This window comes from Labrus bergylta, chromosome 10, assembly GCF_963930695.1.
Source record: "Labrus bergylta chromosome 10, fLabBer1.1, whole genome shotgun sequence".
Classification (NCBI taxonomy): domain Eukaryota; kingdom Metazoa; phylum Chordata; class Actinopteri; order Labriformes; family Labridae; genus Labrus; species Labrus bergylta.
The window spans coordinates 12,427,505-12,453,393 of record NC_089204.1 but is presented as its reverse complement, the minus strand read 5'-3'; the positions used below and the strand labels follow the sequence as shown (position 1 = coordinate 12,453,393).

General features: G+C 39.4%; 1 protein-coding gene across 3 annotated transcripts in view; it reads right to left on the bottom strand.

Annotated features, from left to right (window-relative positions):
• The window catches only part of atrnl1a (attractin-like 1a), a 250,418-nt gene that overhangs the window by 90,595 nt on the left and 133,934 nt on the right, over positions 1-25,889 (bottom strand). For all 3 annotated transcript variants that reach the window (XM_065959689.1, XM_029278333.2, XM_065959690.1), the window contains 2 exons: positions 18,418-18,479; positions 6,327-6,405 (listed from right to left, as the gene is read on the bottom strand). In XM_065959689.1, the coding sequence (XP_065815761.1) occupies positions 6,327-6,405; positions 18,418-18,479 (141 nt within the window). The remainder of the gene's footprint in view (positions 1-6,326; positions 6,406-18,417; positions 18,480-25,889) is intronic.

Sequence of the window (25,889 nt, the reverse complement as noted above, 5' to 3'; positions counted from 1 at the left end):
ATACCATCTCAATCTATTTTATGAGTCAAATTGACTCCAGTGGGGTCAGAGGTGAACCAAGGTTTAAAACCTTCACTGGAAAGAAGAATTGAACAGTTATTTTCCAACTGATGTTGATCAAGTCTTTAAAGACCTTAACTTCCAGCTTTAAATCATATATTTGGACTACAGAGGCCCATAAGCTCAAACTTCTACAACTGACAAGGTAACAGGCATCAAGGATACGTTCATGTAAGCAGCTGAATATTTGGCAGCACTTTGAGTCCAAGACAGATTCCCCCAAGGGGACAATAAAGTGCATCTTATTGTATATGAGAGAAATTAAAAAGCAGAAATCAAATAAAAAAAAGTGTAATTCAATATTTTTTAAAGTGATTTATGGTGACCCTTTTGGTTTTCATCCAACTGACTGACCCTGTTTATTTAGGACTGTAGGTTACGTTGGGTATTCAATGTAAATGTGTATTCAGTTTTAAAACGAGGCTCTGCTTTGCGGATAGGGCGAGAAAAAACGTTTCTTTTTTTTTTCCAAATTTGAATTAGTTGTTTGATACAACAGATTCAAGGTAGACGAGTCGAGAACGATAAAAAATGTATCAAAGCCGGAGTCGACGGGGAGGAGAGGACCTCAATCTTGTCCTTCTGGCTGCCTGTCTTTCCAGCTTTTCATTTGTCTTTTGACTTATTCATCCAGCTGAGAAGCATTATGTATCAGCTATGGTGGGTTTAAAAAACACACAAACACACACACACACACACACACACACACACACACACACCCACCCACAGTCTTCAGAGGGGCAACCCTATTAGGGAAATCCAGAGACATCGTGCGCAGCCTATCTCTGCGCATCAGCATTAGAATTTCAAAGTAGCGTTTGATTGTTTGATCTCATATCCAAAACTGATTGTTAGTTATAAAAAGGAGTATGAGGGGAAAAAAAGCAATTAACATAGAGCTGTGCTTCTATTAATACCAAGTTTCCTCTGTAGTCCTGTGGCTGGTTGTGATCCATAATTAACAGTGAAGAGATCCCATTTTCACCTTCTGCTATGGTTCCCCACTAGACCAGCTCTCAGGAGAGCAGAGCGCAGCGAGAAGAGCAGCCAACAGATGATACTTCCCTCTCAGGCTGCAACAAAAAAAAAAAACAACTGGAAAGAGATACCGGTACTTCCTTTTGTATTTTGTATCACAACTTACAATAAAAACTGATGAGGTGGCAGCTTTATGGATAAATTTAGTTTTAAGGGAGTTATAAGTGTGGATAAAAACCCCTGGGGGTTTGAACAGGTGGATGACATCATCACGCTGTGCTGCAGATCACTCTTTTTAGACTTAAAGTGAGAGCACCTTTGCATCGAGAGACTTGTTTGTGAAACCGAACAGCTGCCAGAGAGAAGACACATTCGTGAGTTTGAATGTGGATTCAGAATTATTTCATTGTTGTATTCAAAGCTGCTGCAGCTGCATTGACGTTTGTCAAGATTTATTCATTTCCAATTTTTCTTTGATTACGCGATACATATTATTCCTAAGAAACAGTGCTGGCTGGTGAAACTGATGAAAGTGTGTGTGTGTGTGTGTGTGTGTGTGTGTGTGTGTGTGTGTGAGTTTTCTGTGTGGTTGCTTTTCTCAAAATCTTTGAAAGTATTGAACGACACAAAGCTCTGTCATCATAGCAAGGTTTAAATGTAATAAATGAGGGAAGTCTTTCCATACCAGAGGTAAGAAACCAACACTACATCTTGTAGCTCTATCTGCAGCAGGAGAAACAATCTGCTCACACAAGTCTCTCTCTCTCACACACACATACACACACACACACGCTGATCAGTAATACCAGCTCTTGTATATTGCAATGACAATAACAATATATTAGGTAAATCTGGCTGCTGTATTGACCCCCTGAGCCCCTGAGGCACCTGACAACTGTAATATATCTCCATAAAAATCAGGCCCAAACTAAATACATCACCACGTGGAGATGATAAAAAAACAGAGCATTCGGTTCCATTGATTAGCATTGTTCATTTCTCGCTCCGTGGTGCGGGGTAAGTAAGGACGCAGAAGACAATGCAGAGCTTACTGTTATAAGACAGCAGCAGACAGAAATCAAATTAAAATAAAAGGTTCTTTAACCATGGATCTCTCTCTCTCTCTCTCTCTAACTACGTTGTATCATTAATAATACATCAGTAAAGAGAGGTCGGAGTAAATTATGCTGCCGTTGCTTTTTTCTACTAAATGCAAGCTAAACAAACTTTAAAAGTTTATTTATTTTAACCACGATTTGTTCTCCTATCTCTACCAACAAAAACTAAAACAGATGTTTTCAATTGTCTACAAATATTTCAGAGCATTTTCTGATCTGCTCGCTTCAGATGTAAGGAGTTTCTCACTTTAAAGACCCCTTCAAATGTGTTGTGGTGTTTTTGATGTGTTACAAATATCAGGAGCAAAAAAAGCTTTTAAAATGAACCAATGACATTCTAACAAACAACCACTGGCTTGTGTGGGAATCGTTTGATTTGTCACATATGAGGAACCAACTGCAACATGAAGAGGTTTTTTTTTTTCTAAGAAGATGACAATAAGCTGATCTAGTTATTTATTTTGCAGACTCTTGTGCTTTTATTGATAGGACAGCTGAAGAAAGTCAGGAAAAGGTGGGGAGAAGAGACTAGGGTTGACATCATAGACTGTAAATAAATGTGGACCAAGCATTAGTGACGTCACCAAGTGGTTTCTGAAGGACTGTTTTGGAAGCTGATCCATGACAGTTGCCATATTTGAAATGTTGACTCAGACTTGCTGTTGGACTAAAGTAACAAAAGGCAAAGAACTGGAGCTGAGGAGAGACTTAAGCCTCCTGACTAACCGCAATTCTGCCACTGGTCCTGATGTTATGTGCTGTGTGTATGTGTGTGCAATGCTATAATACAAATTCCACAGCTATTCATAGACTCAACACTCTCCCTGACAAGAAAATATCAGGTTGTTCTGATGAGCATGATCTCCGTGGTATTTACCATCTATCTTCATGTAAAACGCTTCCAAAAGGGTATTGCGATGTGGTGACTGTTCCAGGTGATATTATGAAGGTATAGTTAGAACCACATACATCAGACTAATACAAATTAAAAATATTCATTTTTAAGCCAGACCCTATTTCCATTATTTCCCTTCCTTTGCGCTTGTTGGATTTTTATTCCACAGCCAGAATCCAAAACAGATTTCTCTTCCTAGACCTCAGCTAGGAGCAGAGGTCGTCTGAATACAAACGTCCCGATGAGACAGAATGATGGCAGACTTCGATCATGGAAAAATCTGACATTTGTCTGCTTTTTCCCTGCAACAGGCAGAGCTCCTGTTTCAGTAAAAAGGCTCTTTACTTGTTGGCATGGTTTGCATTGTGGCTCACTTGATAAGAGCGATTTAATCAGTGATGACATTTTAAAGCTAGCTAAAGGACAAATCCAGAAAGACATTCCTGTAATATAACCACTGACTGGTGAAGAAAATGAACTCAGTACATGTTTTGGAAATGTCATGGTCTGTCTCTATATCTGGCTGAGTTTGTTACTCAGTAAAAACTATTAAATGTTTTTTTTTTCCCCTTTTTCTTTGCTCAGCTCCTGCTTGAGCTGCCCTTAAGTGAAAGATCACACTCTGAGGGCACTCCATTAGCTTCCTTTGTGCTTTCTGTGTCAATTAATTATGCGCTGAAAAAAAAGGAACTGATTTCATTTCAAATGGCACATTAACTGTAGATGATGGTGGGTAGAAAAGAAGTTTAACTGCCAGCGTTCCTACAGAGATGATTCCTCCCTCGAAGGCAGAGCGTTTCATTTATTAGACGCTCTGTTATCAAAAAGAGGGGATGGTGAAATAAAATAAAAAATAAAAAATAAAAAAACAAGCCCTGAGGACGCAACAGTCAGAGACTGGCAGAGAGCAGGAGAAATATCGGGATGTCTGCGTAAATAAGCCAACAGCACGGTAAATGCAGCATTGCGGTTCTGCTGTGATATGAGACCAGCTCTCATAAATAATGGAGCTGAGTGTCGGTCGGCCGGCCTGCCAGCCGCCGCTACACGGCTCCTCACACTGTGGAACCGAAGCTAAACAAACAGCTGCCAGTCAGGTCACAAGTGACTGAACACACATCACAGTGCAGGTAACAAGAACCCAAAAAACATGGTAACCTGTGTGCACAAACAACTGAATCAAAACTGTAAAGACACATGGGGATGATGCAAAACCAAAGCTCAGTAAAATACAATATACATTTAAATTAATTAATTAAATACATTTAAAAAATAATCATTCTTTCAAGTTTTTTTTTTGTTTTCATCCATATCAAAGTATTTTTCAGCTATTTTGAGACAACATGTGAAGAGGTAATAAGATACTGATTGCAAAACCTCAAGTCTGGATTATACTATCCATCCCTGTTAATTTAGGAGGGTCTGCTTGTATCCACAAAATGTACATTCATACATAATAAGTTTTAGAAGTCAGTTTTTAGGAAATCTCCAGTTTTCTGCAGGGTAGCATTGTGTTTGACATGACGCCAAACCTCAAGCAAGAAATCTGTTTTCCTGTAGATACAGATCTATTGCATGTGTCTAAAACCAATCCACTCAGCAGACTCTCGAAACAGAACTACTACATGTACATGATGTCCAGAGCTGTCCCACTGTCACCATCCCTTTAGAGTATAACTCTTTAGAAGGTTTCCATGGTAAGTGTGCCTCTGACACATAGAAACATTATCTTACATTTTTAAAATTTTATATTCTTCTAAAAAAATATCTGTAATCTACAACCGTAACAAAAAAGTCACTTACAGAGCTTTCACACTTGCAGAAAACTCTTGAAAAATTCCTGATATTTCTTGGAGGATCTGTATGTGTGAACGCAAATAGCCAAATTTTGCGCTCGGACTTCACCTGGAGTTTCTCCTGCCTTAGTAATTTTTTCCCGCACCAAGTCGGAGAGAGTTGATGTGAGAACGCAGCAGGATATTCTCTGGAGAAATCACATCGAGGGTGGAGTGATGTTTCTGTGCTGTGTCTGCTGCACAGTGCGTAGAGTGTAAGCATGTGACGACTACGATCTCCGTGCACAAAATTAAATAGCTACGTTTTCTGTTCATCAGTATGTTGTTCTCTGCTCTGTTGTTGATATTTGGATTCCGCCGAACTACACGTAGCACTGACATAAAGTTTGTCCATTAGCTGTTTTAGTTGTACATGGAGGGTATATTAAGAGCTTTTCCTCAGATATTTTTTTTTTAAATGTGGAAAAACGGCTGATATATCAGCAGTAAGAATGAAAAACAAAACTAAAGGTGCTAAAGGTGTAAGCAGAGCTTACCACAAGAGACAAGTCAAAATAACATGATGACATCACAAGCTTCACCTACAATAATTTAATTTGCACAAGAATGCAGAAGCAAATTTTTGCATACCAGCAGCACAGCAGCAGCAGCAGTAGTGATGGCAGGAGGGGGACTACAAGTGTATTTAAACACAATAGATCCCCGTGGAACACGTGTGGATTACAACAATAAAAACAAACTACTATTATTGCTGCTCATAAGCAATTCTTCCCTGATGACTCAAACCCAAACACTGTAACAAAAAGCCATCAAAACATTAAGCAAGTGAGAGAAACGCATGGGGTATTAGTGAGAAGAGAAAAGATCCCAAACAGTGGCGCTTGTGAATTCATTTGTAGTGTAAGTAGTGTGTGTGTGCGTGTGTGTGTGTGTGTGTGTGTGTGTGTGTGTGTGTGTGTGTGTGTGTGTGTGTGTGTGTGTGTGAGGGGTCAGGAGGAGATATGAGATGATGCTGCAGCTGTTGAGGCTTTAAGTGATATATCACTCCATTCCACTTCGTTTAGCATCACTTCGTCTGAGTTAATTGGTTCATGAGGAGCACTAATTAAGGGGGATGGCCTTGTTTATCGTCACGGCGACTCTCGTTAAGCGGAGAGGGATTTTTCTTTTCTTTTCTTTCAGGAGGGGTGACATTAAGCCACCCTTCACAGCCGAGGACGGGGGGGAGGGGATCTGTGTGTATTTTACTTTTCCAAGTAGTTGCTTGTGTGTCACTGAGTGAAACACACACACACACACACACACACACACACACACACACACACACACACACACACCAGCTAAAGAACACTCAACTTTAGCTGTAAACAAAATGTGGTGTCTAGTATGTTTGATGCACATATAGGGACACACTTACCAACATGAAATCTCAAAGTGTAGAAAAAAATAAACAACCAAACGCGTGATGATTTGTCCTACCTCTCTACGTCGCGAGGCCCAGCAAGTCTGTTTGACTTTCCAAACCACGGCAGCCACCAGCAACAGAGACAGGAAACAGCTGCAGGGAGGAGAGTGACACGGGACGAGTAAATCCATGAACATGAGGATGTAAATAGTCAATCATTCATACTTTCCATAAGGTATAATATGGCGATATCGTTGGTCCAAAAAAAGTTTGGCATTGAGTAATTTGTTCCATAAATGAATGCACAAGTCTAAACAAATCTTCAAAACACACATTCGTGAATCTCAGCACAGACATTTGTTGATCTTCGCTCGGCAGAATTGAAGCAAAAGTCAAAGGGAAAGAGGAAAACCGATTGAGAGGCCCAACTCTCATCGTTGGTAACTGATTACTTATGTATATTTTCAGCTCTTCAAGCAAACACACTCACACTTTTCTGCCATAAATAATCATGAGCTGTTTTCCCAAAATTGTTTTATATTGCAAATCTGTGTACGCATTTTTCAATCTGTGTGTGATCTGTAAAGAAACGGTATCCCTCTGGACTACCAGTCAGTAGAAGAGGGGTAACAAACGTGTAGGTTTAAAAATTTTAAATATAGGGGGCCCAAATGACCTAGCGGATAGGTGGCACCCCATGTACAGAGACTATAGTCCTCCAAGAAGGCAGCCCAGGTTCAAGTCTGAAATGAAGTCATATGAATGCAAGTTTAACTCGAAGATGAGAAGAAAATTGACTTAAATTAATCATGAAGAGAGGATATTTGTTTCCTCTGGAGTTGCAACAGGATGATACAGAGTGGAGCGTCTTCCTTTACAAACAATCTTTGGCAAAATACTGACACCAGCTGCAGAGAGAACTTGCAAAACACAACAGACAAGTGTGCCTTGGTATGTGATTTAGTCACTCCACAGACGTACGTTAGATAGTGAAAGTAAATTTGACCTGGGGCGAGCAGGATCTGTGCGAGTGTCAACACAAACACAAAAAAGACGCTCTACGTAGAATGTTAACACAAGAAAAAGGAAAAAAACAGATGAATTAGTGTAGAATAAACACCAATCTGTGTAAGGTCTGTCTGAACTCATACTCAAACACTCTGCTGCACCAAAATAGACTTTACAGATTTGCAACACTCACACTCCATTTGGGTATGCAGTAAAAAATGCTGCAATGTTAAAACAGCTACCATAATGGACACATCAACCACTGCAGACTAATGTGTATATAGAGTTATAGAGGATAGAATGGATAGGAGCAGGTTTTGATTGGCTTTATTTTGATGATAGTGATCCAATTATATCAGCCCAGACAGGCGCGGATGGGATTTTTTTTAGTCATCCATTAGGCTCCTATAAGTCAGATGAAGCACGGATCAAAAACTTCTGTTCCAGCCGAAGTTCATCATGTTCAAAGTAAACATCGTCCTGCCAAAATCATTTGTGCTCCATTTTTTTTCCCCGATCATTCTTGGAGCGTCAAATCAATATGAAAACCAACCAAGAGCCTGAAGGAGCGTTGATAAGAAAAAAGTTATTACATGTCTACACCATTTCAGTCTTTGTCTCAGAAGCATCGCACAGATATCCCTTTTCATATAAAACCACACAACAATTTCAAACTGAGACTCAAAATATTTTTTAATCCTCCTTACGTCACAATGGAGAAGCTGCAGAAACCTGGAATTCAAATACAAAAAGTTTACCAACTAATAACCTTGAAAGAAACCTGTCCAGACTGGTTGGAGGTACTTCACTCTGAATACAGCAAACAGCTCCAAACTACCCTAAGGATTGAGCATCCTGAGTGTGCTGTGAGGTGCATTTATACACCCTATAGCCCCGTTTCGACCAAAGGTCCCCAGAACCAAATGGTTCAGGATGTGAGAAAAACAAAAAGAACAAGTCTTACAGTCAAAAAAACCTGTTATGGCAAAGAAAGAAAGGAGCATACTGTTACACAGCTTTAGTTTTCTTCTAGTATATTGAAGAGATTTACCCCTTCCTAATGTATTTAGTATAAAGTGAAACATTCTGAGAAGGGAAAATAACTATGCTGCAGAACTGCTCACTACAGCTGGACATATCCAACCTTTTAAGGGGGCACACAAGTCAAAAAGGTTCAAAGCTGCCGTCGCAGACTTCATCTGGCCGGATAAAATTCAAATTTAATAACACATTTTTGCCACAAATAAGAGCGTCAGTTCATTAACAAGCTGCTTTAACTAATGGAGGCAGTTGAGAAGAAATACACTTTCAAAAGAAACAAGAATCAAACGAAAATTGAAAGGATCAGGAATGTTAACAACATGTTTTTATGCATTTCTACTTGTCCTTTTGAAAATGTATTTCTGTACATTTCTAACACATTATGCAATTTTGTAGCAATTGCATCAGATTCTGTAGCGCTACCTTGGGTCCATTATCTGCAGATTTGGAAAAAAAACAAACAAAAAAACAGCGTTCATCCTGCTTGTAGAAGTTTTAGCAGCGATTGTTAAGAACATCTTAAAGTGCATAAAGAGAGAGAGAAAAACCACACAATACAACCGAACAGAAGCAGAATCTTCACACTGATTCACTGCCTTCCAGCTCTGCTTCCGGCCGCAGAAAAACAACAAAGGGAACTAATTCTTGGGAAATCTGTGGCGAGATATGAAACCGCAGTGACCACAGGCAGCTGGGGATTTTAGGACAGCAAAGGCCAGCGAGAGGTCAACGAGGGACATGATGCTCTCTAACAAAGAACAAGGTCTCATGTGAACACAGATACACACAAACACACACACACACTCGGCTTTAAAGTTCAATGTCTGGAGGGCTAAGTTATCTGGCCAAACACAAAGCTCCTCTCTCAAGCAGAACTTCTGACAAGACCTCAAAACAAGCGCACCCAAAAGACTTGACAACAGGAAGTCCCTGAGAAAGTGCTGAGGACAGCAGCTACAAACAATCCGCCTCTTCATCCATCCATTCGTGTGTGTGTGTGTGTGTGTATGTGTGTCTTCCTCCTGTGTCTCTATGTGAGGATGACAGCATTGTAAAGGGTATCAGTGTGGTAATGAGCGTGACATTTCGGACCCGCAGTCTGCTGAAGGGGCTCCAGTCGTGGCCTCCGCAGTCTACGGCCGACCTCTCCGCTGCGCTCAGACACTTGTCGAGCAGGAAATCCCCTCCGGTGATGAACACAAGATGTTCATTGCTGCAGCTGGATGAAAAACTATCCGGTGCTAATTGCAGATTTTTTTTTTTTTTCAATAAGATGTTAAAAGTTGAATTAAATAGACTTGAAGAAGCCCTGCCGAGGAGGAAGTGTGCTCTTTACAGAGATGATTCACCCTGTCAGATTTTTTTTCTCCACAACTGATGAAAAAGTCTCCAAGTAGAAGTAAAACAAAAAAAAATGCAAGGGAAGCTGATTCTCCCTCCCAATGTGTAAATACATCTTGGACATTGAGAGAACAATGCAAAATATGAGGCTGTAAGAATCTCTATGAATCTAACCCCTCTAGCCCTAGTGTTTTATCTACTGTTAACATCCAATTATGTATTATGAAGGTGTGTTTGTGATTCTCCACAGAGTGTATGTGTAGACCCTACCTGGGATAGATCAAATAATCAAATTATAAGCATTCCTAGCATGGGTTTATGCATAACTAACCCAAAACCGGTACCTGTATCTTTATAATTTGAAGCAAAGGGCACTGATCATGGTCTGATCATTTTAAGCGATAAGGGGGGGGGGGGGGGGGGGGTACGATATTTATCGTTGTGCTCACATTTTATGGTTTGGTCTGCATTATTATCAAAATAAGCATTATGATTTTCGACACGAGCCATCAACTCATTTGAATCTTTATGGGCTTTCTAGTTGAAAACACCAGGTATGCCAGACCGCCATTACACTGAATATTTCCCAATACAATCCAGCCAAGACAAACACAATGATTTTCCATCCTCCAAATGCATATTGTAAAAACCCTCCAGTGGCTAGGAATCAAATCCAATCAAGCCCAGGATTCCCCATTCAGTATTACCTCAGCCTGCCGTTAATGGGCCACAGGGTCTGGGCTTAGCTATCTAACCAATGGAGCGGAGTGGCTAATTGTCCCTATTACCAAGGCATTAGGAAGGAGGAAGAAGTGGGTGCAGGGGGGGGGGGGTTGTTAACACTCTGAGCTGAGCCTCCTGATAGGTTTAGACTGTTCAGCTACAGGTAATAGCAATTGAACCGATTAAACAACCAGAGATTGTGGAAAAGAACCATTATGGTTGCATCTGAGATCATGTACATGACTATGTCCCTTTTCATTCAAGTGGTGATTGGTAGGACAAACTAAAAAAAGTATTGCACATAAAACTAACACTCATACACACGCACACATATTACAGGAGAACACGGTGAAACATCTGATCTCCCGCAGGCAGAGCAAAAAAAAATAAAAAATCAATAAGCTATTCGTTGAACATGAGCCACAGATAGCACATGATCGGAAACAGCTTTCAATCTGCACGACCAGCAAATCAACTCTCATTTAAAGAGCGACCAAAGCCAGGCATGCAGTCCTGAGAGAGAAGCTGCAGGCTCTCTTTCTGTAATGTTTTGAACATTTAAGCTTTTATCCAGGGTTCAGCCCGAGGATGTGTCTATTTCTAACTACTTTTCAACCTTTGCTTATTCCAAAAGAGAAGCATGTGAATTGGAGTTAACTGAAGTTTATCTGTGAACCAGATGGCTACTTTACATATCCAAACATCCTGATAAAACTCTCTGCTAACCAGCTCCAAAGGGCTGCAAATAGAGTTTTAAACTTTTCAGTTTGGAAGCCATGAATTATATTCAGTGTTGGTCTATGTATCATACTTTTAACCATGTAGAAGTATTGTTCCTAGTCTAACACAGGACGACATCACAGCAAGTTTCAATGGCAGGGCTGCTTGTGCAAAAAGAAATGTTGAACCTTGCCAGGCATTGCCATGTCACAAAAAAGGAAAAAAAGAGGCTGCATGGACCAATCAAATGATGCACGTTGAAATTTCTGGCAGGTGGCATTGTACAGTTAAATATTTATACTTATTATCTGAAAATGGGAAGAATGAAAGATCAAACGATTGTTACTCTGACAACTTTCCAGGGCTATAACATAAGAGGATAAACTGCAGACCAGTGATTTGGTGTCCTAAATGGATCGCCACTATATCTCTCTGGACCCCATCTTAAAGTAAAGGATAATGCTTGATGAGGTGTCTTTTATCAGGTGTTTGTGGAATATGTTGAGTCCAGCAACATCCAACATGAAGTGGATTAGCCCAAACAGCATTTTCCCACTCAGCCCATTCTCACTCGCTAAAGAAATAAACTTGACATTACAGAATGCTTTATTTTCATGACTTTTGGAATTAAGTTTTAAGCTTCAGGTAACCCCTGGGGTCTGAATAATCAATGTTCATCTCAGGGCGCTTTGGTTCACCTAGGAGACAGAATGCAAGCTGTATGCTAATTGAATTAATTACAAACTCCTCAAAAAAAGTTTGGAAACGTTATTTCGGACACTTATTTCGACCCTTTAATAATACTAATTGGTGTTGTATTTTATATCGTTGGAAAGGCTGATTAGTCACCTTAACAACAAGGTATAACTTGTAAGGATTGTGCATTTGTGGAATGTGCAACACAGCTAAACGTGTGAGTAGCGCTCTAAAAAAATGTGCCAAAATCCCCTGCAATGTTCTTCTGTTGGTATTCACTCCTGTTTTAAGCTTCAAGTACTGCCAGGTGTGTGTCAGTTACAAGTGTATCACTGGCACGTGATTGGCACCTAATTGACAGCACTTGTTGGATCAGCTTGGGCGTGCTGTTCGTGCCAGAGTGACCAACACAACCACACTGGTTGACCTTCAACATCTCCTGGTTGAGGAATGGGATGCCATCCCATTCCAAAATGTGACCAGGCTGGTGACCAGCATGAGGAGGAGGTGCCAAGCTGTTGTGGCTGTGTATGGCTCTTCCACACGCTTCTGAGGTCCCTGACATTGTAAAATGAATAAGGTGTAAAAAACGTATTACTGTGGGAGAGTGCAATCATCCATTCCACCAAGCAACTCAAAACAAGAGTGAATACCAACAGAAGAACATTGCAGGGGCTACCAACACGTTTAACTGTGTTGCACATTCCACAAATGCAGAATCCTTTAAAAGTTATACCTCATTGTAAAGGTGACTAATCAGGCTTTCCAATGATATAAAATACAACACCAATTAGTATTATTAAAGGGGCAAAATAATTAACCAAAACAATGTTTCCAAACTTTTTGGAGGAGTTTAGTAAATAACATTTTGTAAATGTGATTATTAATGTATTAAGCAGTAGGTTTAACAATGAGACGAACTAGCTAACAAGCCATGGCATTGTCCTCAGACATCAAAGATTGGCACTAACAAATATGGGTTATGTTTGCCGTCAGCCACAGCTTTATATTGGATCAGGTTGAAAAGTGAGTGGGGCGTTTGATGATCTCTTTTGTGATCCAAAGAATCAGTAGATTAGAAAGAAAATCTTTCTTCCAGCTTGTATTTAACAGACATCGCCCTGTAGTGTTAAGAGAGAGACACACTGAAAGACTGAACGTAGTGTTCTTTCTTCTTGTTCTTTCTTCTGCTGCACTGCAGTCATAAAAGCTGTCATAGCAGCCAAAAAGCTCAAATATTTGTGCAGTCTCTTATCTCTGTTTTCTAACAAGCTGATTCATATTTAAAATAAGGATTTCACTTAAGTCCAAGTTGCAAACAATAACTTAAACTCTAGCTGAACAGGCAAAATCACCAGAAGTACTTCCTAGTTGTCCAATTCTCAGCAGTGTTTATCTAGTCAACTTTGGTTATATTCTTTAATAATTATATTTAATTATTATTAATATAAATAACAATATCATTTAACTATGTTTGATCAACTCGGGGGCACCACCCTGAAATCAGGGAAGTATAACCAAAATATCACTAAAATCAGTCTCAAATTAGTTACTTAATTACTAATATTATTAATAATGAATAACTATATTTAATAAATTGAAGGTGTGAAATCTGTACACAAAACTCTCGCACCCAGCTTATACACAAAGCAAATACACCAGTAATCACAAACAACTGCTCTCTCAAATTATAACAGAATTTATTTAAACAAAGCAACATCAATCCAAAATCAATGAACTTAATCAAACAAATAACTATTACAAACTAATCTAAGCAAACAAACATTATCAAGCAAAACTTGTGAATGAGGTATAAAGGTATAGAGGTCTAATGATGCTTTTATTTGAGTAAACTTTGTACAGCCTCAGTAGTGTGAACATCTGTATAATACAGATCCAGACAGATAATGATGATGATGAGATTGGTAGGATATGGACAGATGCACACAGTCTAGGCCGGCTGCTCTATTACTCTAAACTCAGAATCAGCCTGTTCTGTGAGCTCATTCTTTATTTCCTCTGGCAGATGAACTGGTCCCCGTCCCCTCAAGAAAGATTTACAGCCAACCTGGCCCTTGCCAAGCCAATCACCAACATTTATCTGAACTGGGGCTGTTTGACTCGATGACTAATCACGACTGAGGCATTTTTGTAATATGTCTGCTATTTATTTGGACTGTTCTAGATCTGATTTTATGTCTGTATTAAACAAAGTGGCTACTAAAGTATACCAAGCTGAACTTCTTCATAATATGTGGAACAATGAAGCTATATTATTGGTTAGGTAAAACAACGGCTAGCCAGCCTGGCAAAATATCTTCATTTGCTACATTATGTTAAACTGATTCGTCCCAAAAAATGTCCAAAGGCATTTTTGTCTGCATCCCTTATTCAACAATCCTTAGAAATAGAAATGAACAGAGGGATTTCAAATTAATTTCCATTCAAAAATGTATCAATACAGGAGCTTTGGAAGTTTAGCAATAACCTCAGGAGCACTTTTGCTATTCTATTAGCAGCTTTTTAGGTTAGCTTTTTTAATGTGCTAATAAAGATCATCCAAAACCATCAAATGTAAAAAAAAAAAATTAAAGATATTTGTACTAGCAGACTAAAATCTCTTCAGATAATCCTGCTGGAGGCGCATGCTGATAGGGATGGTCATTTTGAAAAGGAGTGGGGGAGTTTAATGTAGACTCATGAGCCATTTAGGGCCGAGCTTCACCGCTGTTAAGGGGAAAAAAAGAGAGAGAAAGTGTGCGAGAGGAACTGATTGCTAATCAAGCGAGCGAGAGCTGGGAGTAATTGGACGAAGCTGAAGTGCAGTGTCACCAATTAGCATTTGAGACTGTGGAGAGCGGAGACATAAATGGTGTTTAATTAAAGCCATTTTCCCTTTTTCCTCTACTCCATTTAGAGATGAGAAAGAAGACATGGGGAGGCTAGAGAGATAGATGGAAAACTAGAGAGACAAGCAATGAGGGAAAGAAGGGTTTTCATCTTTGTGCATCGACGTCTAACAGCTGATCAGGGAGAACATCTTTTTATAATATAAAGCCAGTTTTGAATAAAAGACATCTTAAGCTTTGTGGACCAAAACTGTCCTCTTGGTCATCAGAGCAAATTGGATCTATACATTCTTGAGCATTACACAAAAACAATGATGGCAGGAATGATGCTCTGACATGATCTTCTTTACTTCGGAGCTCGTTTAGTTCAATGTTGCGTGACTGGAACTTTTATTTCTCTACTCTTCTATTTGCCCTCGCAGCTTCCAATGCATGTTCGTGTTTTTGGATTGAATTCATTATCAGATTGTACCATTAATGGAGCCACGCAATTGTACAGGCAGTAATGGAAGCAAACTTAACCCGTACATAAAAAAGGTTGTGTGGGACTAATTTGCTCTGCCAAAGAGATTTCAGGGCTGCTCCTGACTCAGAACTCACGACTCAGAAATTGTCAGCCGCGTTCAAGTCGAAGAGTTGACTATTAGCTTAATTTGTGTTCAGGTCAGTGCAGAACAGAACAGCCCAGAAACAGTACTCTTGAATTAACCTTTTACCTTACTCAATGGCTGTTGACCATGATGGCCAGTCCTTAAATCATTTCCAGCCAACTATTTGTCTAGTGTTTAATGTCACTTCACAATGTCACATGATTTTTACAAACTACTTTTTGTCAATCACTTTTTCCGTCACTGTTGTAAAGCACTTTGAAATGCAATTGAATTTGTCTGAAAGGTTTCAATATGAATACAGATTGAATGATTGAATGATTGATTTAAGGCGCTTGTAAAGCAGAAATGTATACAACAATTGACATTAATCTTGCTTAAGAAGGATGTCATCTGATATTACTCCCCTACAAATCTGATTGTCAATGATTAGGCGATCTTGATTTATTGTATTCTCAAAACTGATATCAATATACATAATATATATGTTAAAAGTATATGCAGAGTCGAGCATAATACAGTACATTTACATGTATACCTACAGTACTGTATAAGGGAGTCAAGTAAGATCAATTACATCCTTGGCACACCCACGTACTCATGGTGAAGGCTGCTAACAATTACCTGCTTTGTTTACATTCATCAAAACATTTTGCCAAAAGAGGCTCAATGGTTTTGAAGAATTTCTTGGATTATGTGTTATCTTAATGTAGATAAATGAAGTTCTAATGAACCTTTTCAACAGAGCCCGACCGATTAATAGGCCAGCCGATAACATCAGCCGATATTAGCGTATCAAGAGTCTATCGGTATCGGCTAATTTTATAGCAGATATGCACTGATATTACAAGATTTATTCACTTACTTTCCATTTGAGTGACCATCTTGTCTTCATCATAAACATGTTCCACAAGTGTTTGATAACTGCATTTGAGGGATCAACGTTATACATTTGTGTGTATGTCTAGATCCATCTATCTATCTCTACTGATCGAACATCGATCTATGAAAAGGACCCTACTTTAAAACCCACTCAGTCTTTTTTCACTGTGACCATATGACTGTTATGTAAGTAAAGGCCCAGAATGCCTTTCACTAAGAAAAGACATGCACCCATTGCATTGTATAACAGCTGGAGTAAATAAACAAACAACTTGTGCAAATGGTCCTGTGGTGGTTGCATAAAACCGTTTCTCACCATGAGTTTCTTGCAATGCAGAAGATGTGGTGACTAACATAAAACACACACACACACACACACACACACACACACACAAACAAACAGGAGCAACACCAATTTCTCCCGGCAAACCTGTCCCCTTCTGATGACATCATTCCTCTATGCTTGCCTAAAGGTCGCTGATGTCCGTAAGCCGGCCCTGGGCACAGAAATGGCTCACTTCCTTGCATGGCTTCACAGTGACACACACACACACACACACACACACACACACACACACACACACACACACACACACACACACACACACACACACACACACACACACACACACACACACACACACACACACACAGATGGATGGATGGATGGATACAGGCAGGACAAACACACTTGTTTGGTGTGGAAGCTGAGTGGCAGATTCTTGCCTGAAGACAGTAGACTTCATTCCAGACTTCATCCTGAAAACACTCTCATTAAATCCGCTGCCTGTCTGCATGATGAGCTGAAACATTAACGTCTAACTCCCTGTCCAAATAAAGACTTATTTGGCTGTTTTTAATGAACGTATTTCTATTTACCTTTAGCCTCATGAAACATTAAATTAAAATTAAAAAGCTAGCTTTAGATGGAAAAGCTTCTTTACACAAAAAACAGGATGTTGTCCAAAACCCAACATTTCCTGATAAACATTTTAACAAAAAGTGTTGAGGATGACTAAAAACATATATTACAAGGTAGCTAAGGATAACTAGTGACAGGTATACGAGTGGTTTTGGTAAAAAAAAAAAAAAAATTGCAAAGTTCAGTCTATTGAGTTAAGAGGTTGACTATGGGAGTCAAAGTGAAATCTCTCTGTGTTGTGTTGTTGTCCGACCCAATCTTGGATTTTATTCCCTGGCAGACAATCTTGGGGTGCGTTCGAATTGTCATTTTTGCTTAGGAAGGATGCTAACTGAGTGAAATGACCCGGAAGCATTTAAGTAATATGATTAGAGCCGTTCGAATTCTCTAAAAGTTAAGGAAAGGTGGGTCAATGCTTCCTTTATAACCTCCTTTAGCATAGGATACACTGGACCATCCTTTACCAAAGGAGATGAGATATGACGCCCCACAGTTCCTTGCGGCCGCAACATTTAAAGCGAGTCGCGCATCCGACCGTTCACGAACATTGAATATGTTTTATTCAACATATTTCATTCACTTAAGAATGCTTTGTGCAGGTGTACATTTGTATGCTTAAAACATTATGTGCATTAATGTAACAATTAATTTCATACAGTCATACTTGTGTTGATGTTGATTTATGAGTGGACAGGAAGCTGATGGTTTCACTTTTCTTACTCGTAGCCTGGTAGCCTATATTCATTTATTTCAATCCCAACCTTGTGGTAATTAGGATTATTTCACGAGAAGGCACAGGGGAAAGTTTTTTTAGATGTGCTTTTAGTAGTCCATTATCTGAACAATGTAGTTTCAACACGGCAGACTCACGACATTAACCTCCGCCGGCCCGTCGCATTTAATGACGTCTCCTAGAGGAAAATGTGGTCGGATTGTCAGAGCAACGAGATCGGCTTTCCCTAAGTCCTTTATGAATCCTCCTAACATCTTTCCTTAACCTCATGACGTTTTCCCCAGGGTTAAGGTAAAGTGGATAGTGAAAGGAGATAGGAGGGACAATTCGAACGCACCCTTGGTCTTTGTACACTGTGTCACTGACTCATGTCTTTGCTCCAAATCAAATCATTTTAACAGCCTTAACCTTCCTTTATACACCAACCACTTGATCTTTGTAATCATTTCAGTAGCCTAGCTCCTTCAAAGTTGTTGTTGTCGCGCAGATGTATTAAATCAACAGAGATGTTGGAGATTAAGTTTCTTGCCTTAGGCTGCTGCCACCGACTGTAACTGTGGACTGGTTGTGGAAAGAGCCGATGGGAAGTGAACCACTGAGCAGACACAGTACATACAGTAAACATGACAAATAAGGACATACCTGAAGAAAGTGACAAAGAACTGCACCAGGTCCATGATGCTGTTGTGCTGAGAGAAAGCAATCTGTTGGAAAAGGGGAAAAAAAACAGTGAGATAAGACGTACGGTAAAATTAAAAGTTAAGAATCTGTCTTTCAAATGACAAAACACTCAAATGCAAATTTTCCATTTATAACTCACAGAACGACAAATAAGTATTCCTCACACATTAAAATCAAACCCATCACAATGTTCCTCAGCCTGTTCAACTATTCTTCAGATTGATGGCTGGCATTTTGCTTGATTTGTTGTTTGTCTTTTTGAGTTTTGCATATAGAGGAATTTGAAATATATCAATAATGTAAAGTTAGATCCAATTAAAGTTTAACAAGAAAGTCTAGTCTAATTCACAGGACATCAAAGACTAAGGCTTAGTCATACGAGAAAAGACATAAGATATTAGTCCTTGACCCTTACCATATAAGTAGTTTTTGTACCAAAACCTACAGGCCAAAGCACAAAAAGTATGCCAAAATGGAAAACAGGGGTGTAGTGGCAGTTTGACAAAGGATGACAGCAGATGCTTTAAGAGTACCTCAAAATCATGACAAATAAAATATTAAAACATATGCTAAAATATTCCTTAAGGCATTTTAAAGAATTCTCGAACAATGACACTGATGTAAAAGAGTACTTTAAAACTGATCCTAAAGAATAGCTTGAAACAGGCTAAACGAAAACTCCTAACAATTGTTAATGTTACGTTAAAACATAAAGATGCTCAAGAATACCTAAAAAAACATTTGTGTAACAGTGGTCTTAAAAAGTGGGGTTTGGCATTTGACAATCTTGGTTTAGGAGGTGTTGCTCAGGTACATTTCCAGTTAAGTTCAATCTAAGCTTCAAATAATACCTTTATTTGTCATTAATTTCACTTGTTTTAGCACTAGATCTGATTATTGGTACCCATATGTTCCTCCATCTTCTTCCACACACCACAGAACAGCAGCAGGTTATAGTGGGGCTACAGATTAAAATAGATCAGGCCTGAGGTAGGCGATGAAAAGCTTTGAAATTAATAATTACATGGTCCAGAGGAATGACTTCATTCTTTATCTGCACCATATTTTATTTTGGCAATAAAAACACTGTGATCACACATATATATACTCCACAAAGTTCAGCGAGCCCTTATGCAACCTCGCTTTCGCCTCAGCGTGTGTTTAAGAGCGTCATATGAAACCAATGCAATAATTGCGGATGAACATCCTTCTCACCTGAGGCCAGTGTTCAGACCTCTTACATAAGGCCAACTATTTTATTCTTGCTAAGTCCATTTTCACATGTTCTCCATCTGTGTCTCTGCCCCCACACTAAGAATACACCAAGAGCCATCACCCATATGGTTTGTGGGTCTTTATAAGATTAGCCGGTGAGGAAACAGTTCTGACCCCGTGTGCTCTACAGTGTTTTGCAGCACTTTCCTCAATTGAACTCAGGCAGACCTGCTGGATGCTACAGAACCACTAAATCTGGACTGCACCATCCATCATGATTTCTGTGCTGGGATGCCAGTGGAGTGTGTGTGTGTGTGTGTGTGTGGCCAGCTAATACACATTGACTCAGATGTCCCTCGGCATTCTCGGTCAATTCACCCACATTACAAAAATAGATTTCTGTGGTAGTTAGTCGTGCAGATAGTTTCCGGTTTTAAAGAGCAAACATTCTATCATGCTTTGCACTATAGGTAGGCTGGACAGATATTTTACTGGTCCAGAGAAAAGTAATGAAGTGTGAGAGATTAACAAAAATTCTCTTTAAACAGATTGATCAGGTTTCTACATTTGGAGTTGTCAAGACTTGAGATACTCTAAAGTGAAAGGGAAACACGTAATATTTAGCACAAACTGCGACAGACAATCAGAGCGAGCAGACCTGGAAGTGACAACAACCGCATGTCGTCGTGTTTTAAACTTTATTTGAGGCTCAGCTCCTCTTAGTGATGCCTATACTCAGTTTAATACAGGGGAATGGAATTTTGTTTTGGGTCCTCAAGGAATAAAAGAAAAATACTTTAAAACTTAAATTAAAGGAACAATCTCAACAGCTTCTGTAGACTCATTCCTTAAGTCCCTTTTCAAATATATGAAAGAGCATTGCAGGTTCTTTCCAGTATGTCATTTTCTTGATATTTGTTTTGTTTAGGGCATTTCAATGTTGGAATTTTTAAAACGCAGATCTACTACTGACCTTGTGACAGATTACACTAAGTGAAGTTAACTTATTAATGTATGACTCCACACTTTAAAGAAAGAATGTGCGGCTTTTTGACCCAGTACATGTCGCTCTTGAGCACCAGCAACAAACCAAAACAAACTGCTGTTTGGCGACACCTCTGCCACACCGAATCCTCCGCTCTCCTACAGCGACACACCTCCAACCCTTCTCCCCTCGTGTTTGCGCAAAGGCGTTATCAAATTGGAAGCCACCAAAATTAAGCACTAAGCGCAACGGCGGACAAAATTGTCCTCGTCTGGGGCTGCATTGTTGTGTTAGCAAGCTAATGTTAGCGCTCTTGATTTAGCTCGTAGCTTCACATAGCATGTAAATCTAAATGGAATGACCATGATCTAAAAAAGATACATGGCATTCAAGTAAGCAGTCCTGTCCATGTAAACCTGAAATATGGCTCAGGCAACATCACAGACAGCGGGACTCGCGCGTCACAGCCATGACTCAGAGAGATATTTCCAGAGGATATACTGGAGTTCTGCTGTATTTATGTATAAAAATGTTGCACATTCTGCCTTTAATCACTGCCTGGGTATTCATTAAATGTATATTTTTTAATGACCCTCTATTTAAGTATCCACCAACTGAGAAAGGTAGAAGTCTCAGAGCCTTCCCAAATATTACACGAGATAATCACATGAATAAATATTACCAGGACAAATAAGCAAAATGTATGTCATGATTAAAGCAAACCAAACCTTTAAGATAATGTGCCAACCATATACTGTAAAAACAGAGGTGGACATATCTTTTTGCCCTGTTAATTGGTGTGAATGTTAATGTGCCTTAAAGCTTCATCCTTTTGATGTCCAGCAAGATGTGACTCTGCAACTTAAAACAATGAAATGCATGACAAAATTAGATTACTTCTATCTTTCTTTAGTTACTCAGTGAAAATGTTCCAAATGAACTAATGGCCTTATGACTGTTTATAAATGATCTTTAATACCTTAGAGACTTAGAGATGATCATACTGTAGATTCTGCTGCAGTGAATGACACAGACAAGAGGTTATATTTTTGTATTTGCACATGCACAATGGTTTATAAGTGAAAATTTCCATCCCAGTTGGTATCACACAGTGAATATTGATGGAGCCTGCAAACTAAACTAGAGCTACAGTAAAGCATAGTTTAGCATCAGTAAACTTCTTGCTTCTCTCCTGCTTCACAATCTTAGCCAGTAAATCCATAAATTCCGTATTGTAACCCCTTAAAAAATCCAAACAAGGATTCAAAACATCAGTTCATAAACCAATGAGGACAGTGCAATGGTGGGTAAGTCATTTTTTTTTCTCCCATGGCTTTCTTAAAAACCCATAACAGACACAAGAAACCTATTTTCATATTTGTTCCTATACTACACACTACACTGTAAAGGCTTAATAATATTTCCACTTGTTTCATCAGCATACACTCCCACACATTCATATCATCTCTCACCTTATCTCATCCTTCAAAATAAAACAGTGCAATCTGTCTGGATCAACCACCATGTGTGTTTACCGTCTTTGCACGCTTGTTTTAGTGAGTCTCATCGTGCAGAGCAGCGTTTTGGCCCTCAGCTATTAAAACCTCCTGAAAAGCCATTGTTGCCCCGTGTTTAAACTACCTCATGTTAAGAGGATTATTTATTACAGACATAATTGATTTTCCATTCACTCTTCTGCCCTGTAGGAGCAAAAACAGAGCAAAGTTTTCATCATGTTGAGGGAAGATGGGCATTCTGAGATAGATGAATGAAGCAGAAGAAAGGTACTTCAAGGACACAGCCGAGCTGAGCAGTATAATGTATTGGCAACAAGTCCTCCGATTCATAGAAACACAGAGGTTTTGTTCTGACCTCCGAGTATGACCTACAAGAGCGTTTACTAAGTTAGCTACCTGATAGATAACAACCTCATATCTATACACTTATAGCAGACATAATGTGTTAAATGCAGCAGTCAGAATATTACTCAAAGAAGAATTGGTTAACCTTAAACACTTCTGTTGGAAAAGGTTGGGGTAAAGTTTAATCGGTGCGCAAGATTCATTATTTAACCGTGATTTACTTGACTGTAACTTAATTTAATTTAAAAAAGCTTTGTGAATCCCATTCATGGCAACTGGTTTGGAGAAGCTTAAAAATAAACATGAAACACAGCCACACATAAACAACATGTACATAAAAGCTAAAATATGGAATAAAATTAAAAAATGAGCAGTAGTTCAGTATGTTGGGGCATGGTTTGGGAACCAGGGAGTCGCTGGCTCAAGTCCCTGTGCAGAGCTGGTCTTGTTGCTGAAGAGGTGCAAGGTCACTGCTGAGTACTGCTGAGGTGCCCTTCAGCAAGGCACCAAACCCTCTACAGCTCTAGCGTGGTCCCGATGATTGTGTGTATTTCAGGCCCATGAGTGAGAGAAGCATGCCTCTCAATAACAGCGTGTAAAGCAGAATTTTCCCTCTGGGATTAATAAAAATGCATTTAACAATAAGGGCCATGGTTATCTTTCAATTATAAACATAATTGTGCATGTTTGTGTTTCACCACATAAAATTTTAACCACACAAGACGTTTTAAGCACCAAACCGTTATTTCGCTGCATTCTGATTCAATTTTAATGCACCATTTTTTTTTTTTGCCTTTTCTGCACCACAATCATGATCCAGTCTTATGTCCTTTTTGGCTTATTTGGAAATCTTTGGAGTCGTGCCTTTTCTTTTATCACACGTAGTGAGTCAACAAGTTGATCAGCTGAGACCAGCAATGTACAAATTAACATGTGACATCATCTAATCCACATTACAGGAGGACTACCTTTAAAAAAAAAAAAAAAAACCCCACTGAGCAGCATTGAAGCTAACAGCAGCTATAAAGAATAACACACTCTGATCACAGGCCTCGCAGTACATTTGACAGCAATATAATTCAAGCGTGCTCAACATGGGGATACCTTTAAATGGCTCTAATAGCCTGAAAGCCTTTGTCTTTGTCTTTGGAGAATCCTCTGAGACTAGTTTGGAGGAAGAGAGAGAAAGAAATGGGGCAGAATGGGCTTAAGAGGTTTACGGGCATCAGAGCAACAGGTAAAAGGGCCTGAGAGTGAAAAATCTGCAGAAAAGCTGATTTGGGTCCACAGGGACGCAGCATTAATACAGGCATCAGGGAGAAAAGAGGCTGGCGCTGCATCCAGGCTTCCAGTGCAGCAATTTACATCATTATCCCCTGACATAACAAAAAGTTGTTATGGACACAAATACACAAAGAAAATACATACAGTACATGCACACAAGGAAATGGATAAACATTTACTCAAAGACTAATACAAAACATTCGCTTTTCAAACTAGCACAGGGTATTCTGTGATCATCAAATGACACACACTAAAATCTGCCTGATTTATCTTTTTCTCACTTCCACAAAACCCCTCTCTCTCCTTTTCTCGTCCCATACAAACAGCCAACAACCATCATTACAATTTACAACAACAGCGGCCGTTAAACAAGGCCATAATCAATAAGCTGTTTGGACCACACCGCTTTCACCCCAGATCAACACGACTGCAGAGCCACGCAAACACCTTGTGTTAACTTGTGCAAAATAACCCTCCCTTTAAACTAGCATTACTGCTTCAGAACACTGACAGTGATCCTGATACTTTCATAAAGTAATGTCTACTAGCCATTTGTTTTGGTTGGCGGCTGTGGCTCAGTTGGTAGCGAAGTTGTCTCTCAACCGGAAGGTCGAGGGTTTGATCCCCCAGCTCCTGCAGCAACATGTTTGATGTGTCATTGGGCAAGACACTCAACCCCGAAGGATTTCTTGTCGGTTACTTCGTTTTTCTTTCTTTCAAAGCTCTTTTTATTGAAAGATAATAACAGAAAATAGCTTTTACTGTACAGGGAAAAAGTTTTCCACCCTTAACAAAAACACTCATACAGGTCGCAAAACACCCAAACATGAGACAAGCCTAATCCAGACGACAAACAACCACAGCTGCACCTAGAAGTCACATTCTGAATAATAAAAGGTCAAGGTCAACAATAATCACATCTGTACAGATAAGGGCCGTCCTTCCTGCGAACTCTAAAGGAAGCCGAGTTGCATTTAAGAACTATGTTGGTATATAGAATAGAATAGAATTACTTTATTGATCCCAAACTGGGAAATTGTGGCGTTACAGCAGCAGGTTATCCATAGGATGCAGTAACACCCCCCCCCCCCCCCTGCCCCGCCCCCGTCAGTTACTTCCTAATCAGAAATTATTGACCCTTTGAAATCGTAATATTAAACATGTTTAATATTGACAATCAGAAATCCTGTTGTGTGGGGAAAACACAGAAGACAGCTGAGCTTGCACTCTGTGTACTGTCATGTGGAACTGAACAATAGCCAATCAGGAAAGCAAGCTGACTGAAGCAATGGCGAACAATGATGAGTTTTGAGGTTTGGGACTCTGGTTGTTGGTGATTGAATCTGTTAGTGTGTGGTTTGCTGAGTTGCTCATCTAGTTGCACACCCCATACACTATAAGAACAAAACTGTTAAATCTTTAATTATTTGTCGTCATGTGTGGGTTCTCTCACATTTAAAAAAAAATCGTTTTAGAGTTTGAAAATATTTTTTGTGTGTGCCAGGCTTTAGTCACATTTACAGCCAGTTAGTTGCTTCGTGGCTGTTTATAGTTTGTGCTTTGGATTTATTCAGCCATCAGTGTTGGCTTGTTTCAGTTTAACCACTCCACGTTTATGTTCCTTTCGACTGTTTAGATGAGCGAGAATGTGTCACAATGCGTCTCCTGCTGTCTCTATTAAAGGAGAAAGCTAATATTTAGCCCGGAAGTCAAAACAACTAAGTGTCAAAGATTATGAAGAACTCAAACAGTCTGAAAAACGTTGTCAAAACACCTAAAAGGCAGCTTTTAGTTCATGCTGTCTTGTTTGGGCACTATCAGCCGTCTAACAGCTTAGCTTGCAAGTGTCACAGTAACTTCAATCTTTCACACTGCAGCAGGAAAATAAACACTGTTGCATGAACAGTATGTTATGACTAGATATGAGATTTTGCAGCTAAGTGAGATGACTGTAACTGACACAAAGCTGGTTCTGTTCCAAAAAGGCCAAACCAGAGAATCTACTGCAGGGAGGAAAAGTTTTCTAAAATTTACTTGCAGATGGGACTTTAACACACAAATGCTAAGAAAAACGTTCATAGTATGAT